General features: G+C 47.7%; 1 protein-coding gene and 1 pseudogene across 1 annotated transcript; one reads left to right on the top strand and one right to left on the bottom strand.

The window, feature by feature from the left end:
• The first annotated feature begins 4,689 nt into the window (after positions 1 to 4,689).
• Positions 4,690 to 4,858, top strand: LOC142591775 (U2 spliceosomal RNA; annotated as a pseudogene).
• A 2,455-nt stretch (positions 4,859 to 7,313) lies between these two features.
• Positions 7,314 to 11,201, bottom strand: LOC142589777 (uncharacterized). The gene is made up of 2 exons (XM_075701368.1): positions 11,045 to 11,201; positions 7,314 to 7,685 (listed from the first exon to the last, which is right to left on the bottom strand). The coding sequence occupies exons 1-2, from the start codon at positions 11,145 to 11,147 to the stop codon at positions 7,411 to 7,413; spliced, it is 378 nt and encodes a 125-aa protein (XP_075557483.1). The 5' UTR covers positions 11,148 to 11,201; the 3' UTR covers positions 7,314 to 7,410.
• Positions 11,202 to 12,068: the final 867 nt, after the last annotated feature.

Here is a 12,068-nt window from a genome sequence, read left to right as displayed (position 1 = left end):
CAAATATTTCCTTGATCGGTATATGATTTCATGTCAAAAAGAAACTTGTCCCAGCTTTTTCTTCTTGCCTTTCGCCTAATGCGTCTGCGGCGACACACTCCGCGCGTATTTCTGCGCACCCTTCGTCTTCTTATCATCTGGCCCGGCATAACACAGCTGCACGCTGGACCGCATGGTCGATAAAACACAGTCCCGCCGACGAAACCACGACCCCCGCGCCGTCGAGTTCGTCAGCTTACTACAGAGAACTTCTGGTGATATACGAAGCAGTTCAGCACTTTCGCCACATTCTCGAAGCACAACACTGCACTATCTTCACAGACCATAAACCTCTGACCTACGCCTTCTCTCAGCGCCGCGACAAATTAGCCCTTCGCAGATAACAGCTGATGTCCTCGCCGAGGCTCAGACTACGGACGCTGAACTGCAGGAGCTTCTTAAGGGCGGGTCCTCGCTACAGCTGCAGCCAGTCCCCATACCTGAATCGACAAAGACTATCTACTGCGCCATATCAACAGCACGAAGCAGGCCTTACGTGCCCCTTTCCCATCGCCGTGGCCTCTTTAACCAGCTACATAATTTCAGCCATCCCGGCATACGCGCCTCTGCACGCCTCATGGCTGACCGCTATGTCTGGCCCTCCATGCAGCGGGATTGCCGCTCCTGGGCGCGCTCCTGCATTCAATGCCAGCGCGCTAAAGTCACCAGGCATGTCACTTCACCCCTCGGCGCAATCCCCCAGACCTCTGGTCGGTTTCAACACGTCCACCTTGATATCATAGGGCCCTTGCCTGCAGCTGGACGCTATCGCTACTGCCTCACCGCCATCGATCGGTACACTCGATGGCCTGAGGCATGGCCTCTCGAGGAAATCACTGCGGAAGACGTCGCCTCGGCCTTCTTCGCCGGCTGGATTGCCCGCTTCGGGCCCCCTCGCCGCGCCACCACCGACCAAGGACGACAGTTCGAATCGCATCTTTTCCGGCTGCTCGGGCTGACCATCGGGTTCGAACGCTCGCGGATCACCAGCTACCACCCATGCGCCAACGGGATGATCGAACGTTTCCACCGACAGTTCAAAGCAGCCATCATGTGCCACCCGGACTCAACCTGGCCTGAAGCCATCCCAGCCGTCACCCTAGGTCTTCGCGCCACCTTCAAGCCCGACATTCAGGCTACACTCGCAGAGCTCGTCTACGGGGAACCCCTCCGCCTCCCAGGCGAATTTCTCGCTGCACCGCCATCCACCACCGCGACGTCAGATCCCACCGATTTCATCGCCCGGCTCCGACGCACTATCGCCACCCTACGCCCGTCACCTGCAGCTCACCACTGTAAGACCGCCCCCTTCATCTTCAAGGATCTGGCAACGTGCTCGCACACTTTTCTCCGCGACGACACCATCCGCCGGCCTTTACAGCCACCTTACAGCGGACTCTACCCAGTTCTCTGTCGCGACGACAAAACCTTCACCCTGTGCATTAAAGGGAACGCCGTCCGCGTCTCTATCAACCGGCTGAAGCCGGCCTACACCGATTCCGACGAACCAGGGAATACCAGTACACCCACAGACGTCCATCCACGACCGCCGACATCGCAGCCTGCTTCTGTCACTACACGCAGCTGACGTCGCGTACGCTGCCCAGATTTTTTCAAGCCCTGAGGGCTCTCCAATCCGCGGGGGGGAGGGGGGGGTTGATGTTGCGACACATTCCGCGCGTATTTCTGCGCACCCTCCGTCTTCTTATCATTTGGCCCGGCATAACACAGCTGCACGCTGGACTGCATGGTCGATAAAACATAGCGCCACCGCCACGTCACCCGAGGTATGCGTCACCGACGGTGGCTATAAAAACAGGCTGCCTGGCTGAGAAAGACCGCCTTCTACCTTCCGCTACTGTGACGAACGTAGCGTTGGTATGCACGTCCGCTGCCATCGTTAGTCGAATAAAGAAGCGTTACGTTTTTATGTTCGGATTCGTTCTTCGGCAGACACGACATCCCACACGTCTACCTTGCGACATTTGTTTGCTTGAAATTCATGATATTTCCCGCATTTGAGCACCCATGAAACAACCCCGTGCCTTTCTGGTTTTCGCGCGCACGACTATACTGTTCGTTCCACCATGGTACACGCATTTTATTTACAGCATCTATTATGATAGCTGTAATAGATGCAGCAGCGCGATCATTAAAACCATCTATATTCGCGTGATATTTGAGCAAGTTATCAACAAAGTTTCCCACTTCGCTCATGCCAGCTTTCCTCGTGGGACACTAGTTAAGGTGTGTTGGGTGGCATTGTTTCTTTTAAACAAAACTGATATATATGCACACACACATATATATATATATATATATATATATAACCTTATTGAGGAAAAGCAGGGCTATGGGGGCCGGAGGGTTAGTCGTCAGTCCAAGACTCCAGTGGCCAACACCACGCACCGGGCCTGATGGAGGAGGCTCAACTTAGTCTTTAGGTCCGTCCGGAAATGTGGAACTTGTCACTTTCGTAGTGGTCCTAAATGAACGTGCACTTAAGCAGGAAACAGAGCAGCAAAGCGTATGGCTTAATCAATAGGTGAAGCATTTCTGTGGGCTTGGCAAAAATGTGTTGGCTTTTTTGTTTAAAAGGCAATTTGTAGGAGTAACTAAATATTTCTAAATAGCAGATCCATGCGAATTACGGTGTGATAAAACCCAAAGTTGTTGATGTGCATTTGAATATTCCGCAAAATATTATGGTACAGGTAGCTGCATTATGAGTGCTATAAAATCAGTGCTACTGAAACGGCAGTCAAAGGAATTGTAAATTGATCAAACAATAATCAGCCTCTCTAGCATCATCACTCTAGCCGCTTTGAATTCGACAGCATACATTAGTTGTATTTACTTAAATGCAACATACATTTGTAGAATTATTGCCGCAGGGTGGCAGCCTGAGCGCGTATAGTAATTTGTTGACGTCATCCCGGCTTTTCATTAGTCCTCTGCAACTCCAAAATATAACTGTACCTGGCGCCATAATAAGTGGAAGTGCTGAAAGATAAAACGCTTTTTAGTAGTTGAAATATTAAAGTATGACCGACATGCGGATGTGAAGACTTCTAAGCTAGTGACCTATGTTGTAAAGTCGTTGCTTAGAAACAAAGCAGTTACATTTTTCCTTTTCTGGTATGCTCGCGACAGTCTCGACGCTCTCTACGCGACAAAGTCACCGAAGTGCTAGGTCTTATGTCCGCTGCCACACTTGAGGCGCTGGAAGCCCGCTCAGGGAGCACATTAACTCGTGCATCAGCCAGTGCTTCGGCAGCAGGGGGCTTGAATGCCGCAGGTTTGGCTTGCTGCTCATCCTTCTTTGGATTGGAGGGAGCAGCTCCAGGTCCGGTTGCAGAGAGGACAGATTGCGCTACAACCGACGTGCATCGCGTGTACCCAGGGGTGGCGCGGGAAACTATAGTGGCGCGACATTTCGGTACAGCTGACATTGAGCAGGCACGGCACCCGCCTTCGTGTTTTCTAAAATGATTCATTTTCTTTCACCTTATTAGAGATTCTTTCTTCTTTTAACGCGTTATCATTGGGAGTATCAAAGAGGGAACAAAATCAGTTTCATTCCACTCTTTGAAGGTGGATGCTCAGTGAAGCTCTGTGTGTGAGCCCTTCAATGGCGAACTGCACATTGCCGTGCGTCGAAAGTCGTATGCACATAAATGGAAGGTGAGGCGAGACTAGTCGCTCCTCCATGATGTTGAGCCTCGAAAGATGACGAGGCAGTGAAGAGTATACATGCCCATGTATTGTTGCAAAATGCTGCACGGCACCTTTTACTAATGAATCCGGCACCTAGTACAGACACGCACCTGACCGCACTCCAAGGCCACACATTGCTACACCGTAGCCAACGCGAGCATGCGTTGGTCGACGTCCCACAGTGAATTAATGGTTGTGAGGTCCCTCGAAAACCACAAGCCGTCACATACAACACAGGCCACACAAAACTGGTTCCCCACAAACTACCTCTGAATACTGGCCGTTTCTCAGGGGAAACGTTCCAAGTTTGCGTGATCGGGGCCACATCGACGGTTCGCATTTTAAAGCGAAAGCTTTACTGACCGCGAACTTGCGATTTCGCCGTGGCCGTGCTCCGAAGAGGCACATGACGTCACGCCGCGTTCCTCGTCACACCGCGTTCTCCGTCGTTACGCTCGCCTCCGCTCGCTTCGCCAGCTGCGTCGCATGCCTGATAACATGCCGGAAGATTGAAAAGGAGAGCTCGCGTGCGCCGCAACCACAGTTGAGGCGCCAGTATGGACGGTGGCAATTCTGATAAGCAGGAGGAGGCCTGGAATCGACATCGGAACGAGATGAACAGGAAAGGAATTGCCCAGGAAGTAGGCGAACAGCGCGCCGAATGACTGGCTAAACGTCGCAACATGGCTAGACAACCACACTAACCTGGACTTACAATCAAGATTAACTAAGGCTAACCATGCTATGCCTTAGCTTTCGCTACGTATATCCTGCCATAGCCGAGCTAAGCCACTGCGAATTTTTCTATCCGCTTCGTGGCCTTGGCAGACAGCCCACTTACGGGACCACCCCCACGGGAGAGCGGAAGGAAAGCAGATGCGCAAGCGCTTGGAACGCCGACAAAGAGAGGGCGGTGCGAACGTAGACGTGGCCAACGCGGGTCAAAATGTAGTATCTTTTCTTATCAGCTTAATATCTGATACGGTTTTATTCAGACCTAAGATATTAAATTTATTTTTCAAATTGGTGGAGTGCTTAAAGCCTGTTTCAGCTCCGAAAGTTTGCCCGGTATTGCGCTATCTTCGTGTTGGGCCCACGTTCGGGGTGAAATTCTCGAGCTACATAACTCGATAGATACACGCAATTTTCCCAAGAACCTAGCCATACAGAGCTTCGCTGAAAAGGTATATCTGCTCATACGTGCAAGTGAGCAGAGGAACAATCACCTTGACATGTACATATCAGCACTCCCAAAACATATGTTCAAAGCGTACTCGAAATTCAGAAACTTCGTCAGAACTTATCGATTGCAGAACGAATGGCACTCGAAAATCTTCCCAGCGCCCCCAAAATTAAAAGCAAGGCGGCTGGCAAAGGGGCAGGCACACTTATTTTAAGCTCGTCGGAGTAGTGATGGTAGGGTCGCGGGAACTATCGTACACAAAATTCTACAGTGTGCTTCCCAACTATCCCACTTCTGAGTTTGAACATAATGTAAGAGAAACACTGTAAAATCTCTGTCCGGCTGAGCTAATAAACAGGAGACTGCTAAACGCGTTTTTGGCAGCTAATTATGTTCCCGGTCGCTTTTATCTGCTCCCAAAAATTCGTTAACTCGGCTATACAGGCCGTCTGATATTATCCAGCAACGATACTTCTACAGAAGATATACCAGAATTTGTTAAGCACCTGATAGAAGACATCACCATGACATTCCTCTCTTACCTTCGCATCTGACCTCCGCATCTCTGATCTCCGCATCCAAGCCGATAGTTTGCTGGAGACCATGGACGTCTCCTTTTTTGTTTACATAGACATTCCTGAGCGTGATGGAATAGTAGCGGCGGTATCCGCATATGGAAAACCGGCCAGGCGATGGATATAGGTGGCCATGTTTGGCATGCACTTGTGGTTCTCGTACTGAATCATAGTCATATTGAGTTTACTGACAAACACTATTTCCATGTCAGAGGCCTCGTGATATGCACAAGTATGGTCCCGAATTTTGCGAGCACCTTGATGGCCTGCCTCTAAACTCCATTTACTGAAGATCGCACTCTAACCTCCCTATAGTTTAAAAAGTTCCTTGATGATATACTTCTCGTGTGGAACCGCGCTGAAGAAAGCCTCCTTCATTTCACATCGGACTTCAACGCGCTGCGCCCATTGATCAAATTCCCTTATAGCATTTACAAAACTAGTATCGACTTCTTGGGCGTCACTGTTTCGCGGGAAAGCGGCCGCCTGTCGACAAACCTTTACCGAAAACCTACAGCCCGGTAACAATATCTCCACTCTGAAAGCAGCCACCCACGGCATTGTTATACGGCTGCTCTATACTCTCAAGTTTGCAGGTACCCTAGAATTTTTTCCGGCGTCCAGGAATGTCGACAAACATGCCGAACTAAAGCATGCCTTATCGCACCAAAGTTGTCCAAGATGCATCATTGACTACTTCCATAACCAGATCAGTGGCCGATGCTACTTCCCGAAAAACCTTACACTGACCTATTCATTGTCATTGTTATAAGTGAGCGTACTTTCCAGACATTTTAGCATGATTATTCGAAGTACGGACTGATTTCTACCTTCAAAGAACCATCTTCCACGGTGTACAACAGGGATGTAAAACCTGAAGGACCTGCTTGCCAGGCAAAGCACGAGGTCGCAGCATCGAATGCCGGCCATGGAGGCCGCTTTTCGATTGGGGAAAAATGCGAAAGCAGCCGTGTACTTCGATTAAGGTGCACGTTAGAGAACCCCAGGTGGTTCAAATTATTCCGACGTCGTTCAGTACAGCGCACCTCATAATCAAATCGTGGTTATGGTACTTAGAACACCATAATTTATTGAGCTGGGAGCCAGAGCGAAAACGAAAGCCGCCGAAAGTGGGCCAGGATGTCATCGTCTGGAAAAATCTCGTTCCAATGTGTGCCTAGATGTAGTCATAACGCCTTTGCAAAAGCCAAGCTACTCAGACTTCAGATTTAAAATATGCGTGTGAGAGAGCACTATTTATTTGCTTCGCACACTAAAGCCTTGGCCGTCACAATGAAAGCGGCAATGACTTGTCTTCAAAGGTAGTTCGTCTCTACAGTTAAGAAAAGAAGGCCCTTGAAAAAACACACAAAAATATCGTAAAGCGCATGAAACCAACAAGGTGGACTTTTCACAGCGTAACTTGTGCAATCTGATGTCTCTTGTTTCGCCGGTAATTCTTTCTAGCTATATCCTAATGTCTGAAAAATGAACTCGTTGTCTAGTGCAGTATCAATACTTGAAGTTTACAAAGCAAACATTCATGATCGTCGCTATTTAGTTGCCAGTATTTAGAACAACTTCCTATCGTTACACATCGACCACATCTTACGCAATATGTTTTTTTCTTCATTAACTGGTTTTCTTTCTTCTCTTTTTGTTCGTAGGCATTCTTTCCGAGTTCATTCTTTAGGCTCAAGAGGTATCCAACTTCAGGTTTCATTGAACCTCATTTCCAACATACAGTGAAAAACAAGAATACCCGCATTTTGCCGAGAAACGCACGCGTATACAATAAATACTTTTTTTATCGGACCATAAATGAGCGAGCATGTTTATTATCCTAAAGCTGTCGATTAGTCAAGGTATTCTTCCCCTTCGTCAACACAAGGTGTACTAGCCCTGTAGGTACCCTCGTCGGTGAAAGTTTGGCAATCGGGGTTGCTGCTGTTGTTGCTGCTGTTGTTGCTGCTGCTGTGGCATCATAGGTCCATAGCTGCCACCGTAGCCACTACCGTAGCCGCCTCCGACACTACCGTAGCTGCCTCCCAAGCTGCTACCATATCCACTGCCGTAGCCGCCAGCACCACCGCCACTGCCGAAGCTCCCACCTCCGTAGACGCCTCCACCGTAGTTGCTTCCGTAGCCGCCAGAGGGGCCGCCGTGCCACCCTGTGAGCCACAAACGTCTCATAACGTCTATAATTGATCAAGACATCAACGTCTCGAAGTCTGGAACATCAACGTCGCGAAACCGTCGCCCCGTTTGTACATGAAAAGCGTGGCTGTTTATATTACGTACTATCTGCATGATTTTAAGCTCCCGGTTAACGTATTATGGCCGTACGTGGGATATTGTTCAAGCACCACTTGGTAGGCCGAATTTATTGGTGCATAGCGTTAGAACAATATCTAATAAACGTTAAGGTGTCCATATATATACATATGCATCATCAGAGTTCTTAACAACTCTGACAATATTAGAAGAAATATTGCTCTTCGTAAATGCCGGTCTGCAGCAAAAAGTGTCGAAATTGGTTGCTTCTGATATATATATATATATAAACAGTGAAATAGATGCGCCTATGAAGCAATTTATGGACGATATTGACGTATTTGATTGATTTGATCCAGATATGTATCAACTCTTCGTAAGAACAATTGACACACATTGTGTTCGCGCATTTTCTTCGGATTTTCTGTAAATATAGCTTCATACACGCGTCTACTTCACTGTATATGTTTTCACTTCACTTCACTTCACTGTATATATATATATATATATATATATATATATATATATATACAAAGGAAAACGTGCAAAACTGGAGTGTTGGCACCTATTTGAAAAGGCGCCAGCGCAAAATGCAGCAGCGCTCGTACTTGTCTCATCTCCATGCAGGTGTCTCTTGTGATGGCGCCTTTTTAAATATGCAAAAGTGGTTCATAGCCTTATAAAAAAGAGCTGGCATATCCACAATCATACACTATCACGAAAATTTCGCCATAGACAAATAAGATTGCTTACGTGTGGGAATGCGAAAGTATTATAGTCCTTTCGGCGAAATGTTTCCGATTGAAGTTTTTTTTTACATGCATTAATGTTCTTTCCGCTGATTCGGTGTGTGTCCTTGCGTATTCGCTCGCCACAGACCTCAAAGCTTCGCACCATTTCGCTGAGGAACGAGTAATTTTCTTTCGAGCTGTGCGTCCCAGGTGCCGCTAAAGTAGGCGCTTCGGAGTTCATCGCAGTGCAGACAGCACCGTTCAAACCGTTGGCTGCGCCGTCACGTGCCCAATGACACAGGCACTTGGCCGCACCTCTAGTCAACCAGATGGCTGCGAGGTGACGTGTACAATGGCGCACTCCCTACGCCCACCTTTTGTGAGCCAGAACTGCGTAGCCACCGTGGCATCGGGGAAGCGTGCTCTTCTCGCACCTCCATTCCCACCTAGACAGAAATGTACCAAATCTTCCTGTCAGAGCCATTAGTTTACTTTGTTTACAGGAACGCCCCTGAGAAATTTGACGTTAATCCGAGTGTTTTTGACGGGTTTTGACTATGCGCTTTCGCCCATATTTGGTACCAACATTCGCCGACGACGCCGGATTTTCGCGTAAGGGGCCATGCAGTCTGTCCGCTTTAAAAGTGAGGAAGCGTGCGTTATTCAAGCCGCAATCACGTTGCATGATAAAGAGTATGTCTACATTGATAATTAGGTCTTCTTTTCGCATGTTGTTTAGAAGTCACTTTTTGTAATAAGTGGTTACGTTGATTTACCCTGTATCTATGCTCGGCTGCGCACGCGCATGGAAATTGTGTCACTATGCCTATATCCTCATTGTGTTGAATAAAAGTTTACAGTTGTGGGTGAAGCGCCGTCTTGTCTGCCTTCCTGTAAAATTTGAGTTCCGGTGCGCTTCAATATATGCTAAACATTAAATTTAACCATGTAGTACGACTCGCCACCTTGTTGCGCTCATGAAGCCTTCTTTAAAGGGGAAAAGCTACGGGGAGGAGAATATGGATGAGAGGGAGAGAAGCGCATTTCCTTCACTTGTAAAAGATAAGAAATATGGCACATGGTGAATGTTTAATCTTCGTTTAGATAGATATTTCTATGTCGTTTCAATGTGTAACCATGGCAAATACGAGCTTTTTCGCAATTTTTTCTGTGCAGTATGAGTATATCACTTTGTCAGTGCGAAAAGGTTCTCTTTATGAGGACATTTCTTTTGCATATAGGGTTAGCTCATTCAATACAGTTAGCAATGTAGGCATATTTCACGCACTTACCATGGTGTTTCTACGTTTCTATATTTCAGTGTTTCTAACCGACTTTGGCTGCCTATTGGTTGTTCACGTTGTAAAGGGCAGAGCATCAGGCTGCTATGCTGAGATAACCATGTTGAAAACAGCCGTTGGACCATCTTGGGTCACTGAGTATGTGACAATGGCTATGTGCCGCTCATCAATGAACCTGTTTCACGTCCACTTAGGAAACCGAATATGTGCCACTGGGTATGCCCCGGTATTCAGTGATAAAGAAAGGCTTCTAAAATTTATCTGCTGCCGGGCGAAATCAAACAGGCGCCGTATATATTCAGCCAATCTTGTCCGAATCTATATTCACACGCGTACAACGCGCGGACTTTGCGGTGGCGTCTCCAGATGGCGCAGCGAGTTCAACGGGATACGTGATACAGGAGTCCGGCTGCACATAGGCCTCATTCTTGACGCGTATCGGCGGGGGCGGTACGGTGTGTCGTTGAATTGTTTCAATGCTAATCGGATTAACGTCAGTTGTCGTCGTGAGATGCGTTCTGCCGGAATCATTTTAAACACGCACGCGTTTCTGCAGGGAGCATCGGCGTCGGGTTAACGGAGCGAACGAGCACAACGAAGGACAAAAGAGCCAACGCGGAGCGCGACGGGGGATGAAAGGCGTGAGGAAGAAAGCCGAGGAGGAGGGTGTGGCGGAAGCATGAGAAGAAAAGCGTGTTGCGGCGACGATGGCTGTTAGGTGAGAGATGGCGCCAGAGTAGCGCGCGCCGTGACCCACGCGTGGCCTCTCGCAATTTCCAGATTAGCAAGGCAGTCGCGCCGCGCTTCACTCCCTTTGTAGCTTGCCGCACGAGGCAGATTGTCCGTGCCAGCCAGTATATCGCGAAATGAAAACGCACACACAGCTGCACTCAAATTGCGCTTTAGGGCGCATCGTAATTCTAGGTGAACTTTTGTTTCCTACATTACTTCTGAACAAGGAGTACAAGAAGCTGTTAGGTGATCTCTAGCGTTATGGCTTTCGGTAAAATCTACAAGCCTTCATCGATATTCAACAAAAGAAATGTACGCCTAATACGCGGCTAGAAATGACATCACATAAGCCTTAAACAAATAAATCAAGCGTATAGAAACAGCCAACTTCAGCAAAATGCTAAATTTACGCGCGGCAAACAGTTTCAGTAGTTATTTGAATCCACCAGCTTTGCGGGATTGTAAACTCCTCCATACTAAATTAATACTCACGCCCCGGAAACCGCTGCCGCTGCTGCTGTTGTTGTTGCTGCTGGTTGAACGCGGCGTAAGCCACCGATACGGTCAGCATGAAGACGACGAAGAAGCGAGCCATGTTTCCGACTTCGACCAACTTTGGCTAGGAGAAGTCTAGAAAGCACGGACGCCTCTTATACGCAGAATAGCCTCTCCCACTCGCCTATCAATGGTAAGGGGGTTCGCCTTGTGAGTGCTTGTGTAAAGATCTAGCTATTGTAAAGCTCGCACGTCTTGTACAGGTGTTTTGAAGGTGTGCCGCCAAAACTACTGTGACCACGACAGACGGACTTTACTTTTTTATGTTAAACTACTACACCTGTATGAGACAAGAGACACTGAATAGCAAGGAGAGCAAATGTCGCTGTTAGAGGAGAAAATATTCCACATCGCACTGTACGTTATTTCTGCAGCTTAAAAGCAGGAGAGGAATCAGCTGGCAAGAACAATGAACAGTGAAGAGTAATCGGTGAGGGAGATAGCAAGGCTAAAGGAAAGCCTACAAGACATGGTGTAGGATTACGTAAAGGTTATAATTACCTAGAAATAGAATAGTTAATTGTCCGTAAACAAAAGAAAAAGCAGTTCGAGAGTCACCCAAGTAGCTTCAAGAGCCATAATAATATGCTAGCCCGCTGTTGAAGACGAGAACAAAAGCGGCGCAACAACAACAATAGCAGAAGCAACGATGAGTGCAAGATCAATACAGAAGGACAGCATCGAAGATGACGGCCTGCCGAAGGCGACGACAAAAAGAGCGGACATGTTGGAAATATGGTACTGATTTTTGGGTTGGGGCATAGTTTTCTTGTCCAGAGAATTCTACAGCAAAAGAACCATAATATGATAAAGACAGAACAATTGCATCTGCTCAATGACCAAACCTCAAAGATGTGCTCCTGAATATCTAACGCTACATAGTTGGGGTTTTCAAAAAAACGCAACATTTAATTCGCAATGAGTAACAGCTATTGAGGCTTTTGGAAGAAGCACTATTACC

This window comes from Dermacentor variabilis, chromosome 8 (assembly GCF_050947875.1).
Source record: "Dermacentor variabilis isolate Ectoservices chromosome 8, ASM5094787v1, whole genome shotgun sequence".
NCBI lineage: Eukaryota > Metazoa > Arthropoda > Arachnida > Ixodida > Ixodidae > Dermacentor > Dermacentor variabilis.
This window is presented reverse-complemented; position numbering and strand designations above follow the sequence as displayed.

What these genes read in the sequence shown, in the direction of transcription:
- LOC142589777 (XM_075701368.1), bottom strand. Translation starts at nt 11,147, where the DNA reads ATGGCTCGCTTCTTCGTCGTCTTCATGCTGACCGTATCGGTGGCTTAC. An exon ending in GCGGCAGCGGTTTCCGGGGC is followed by an intron (nt 7,686 to 11,044) that starts GTGAGTATTAAT and finishes TGTGGCTCACAG; the next exon opens with GGTGGCACGGCGGCCCCTCT.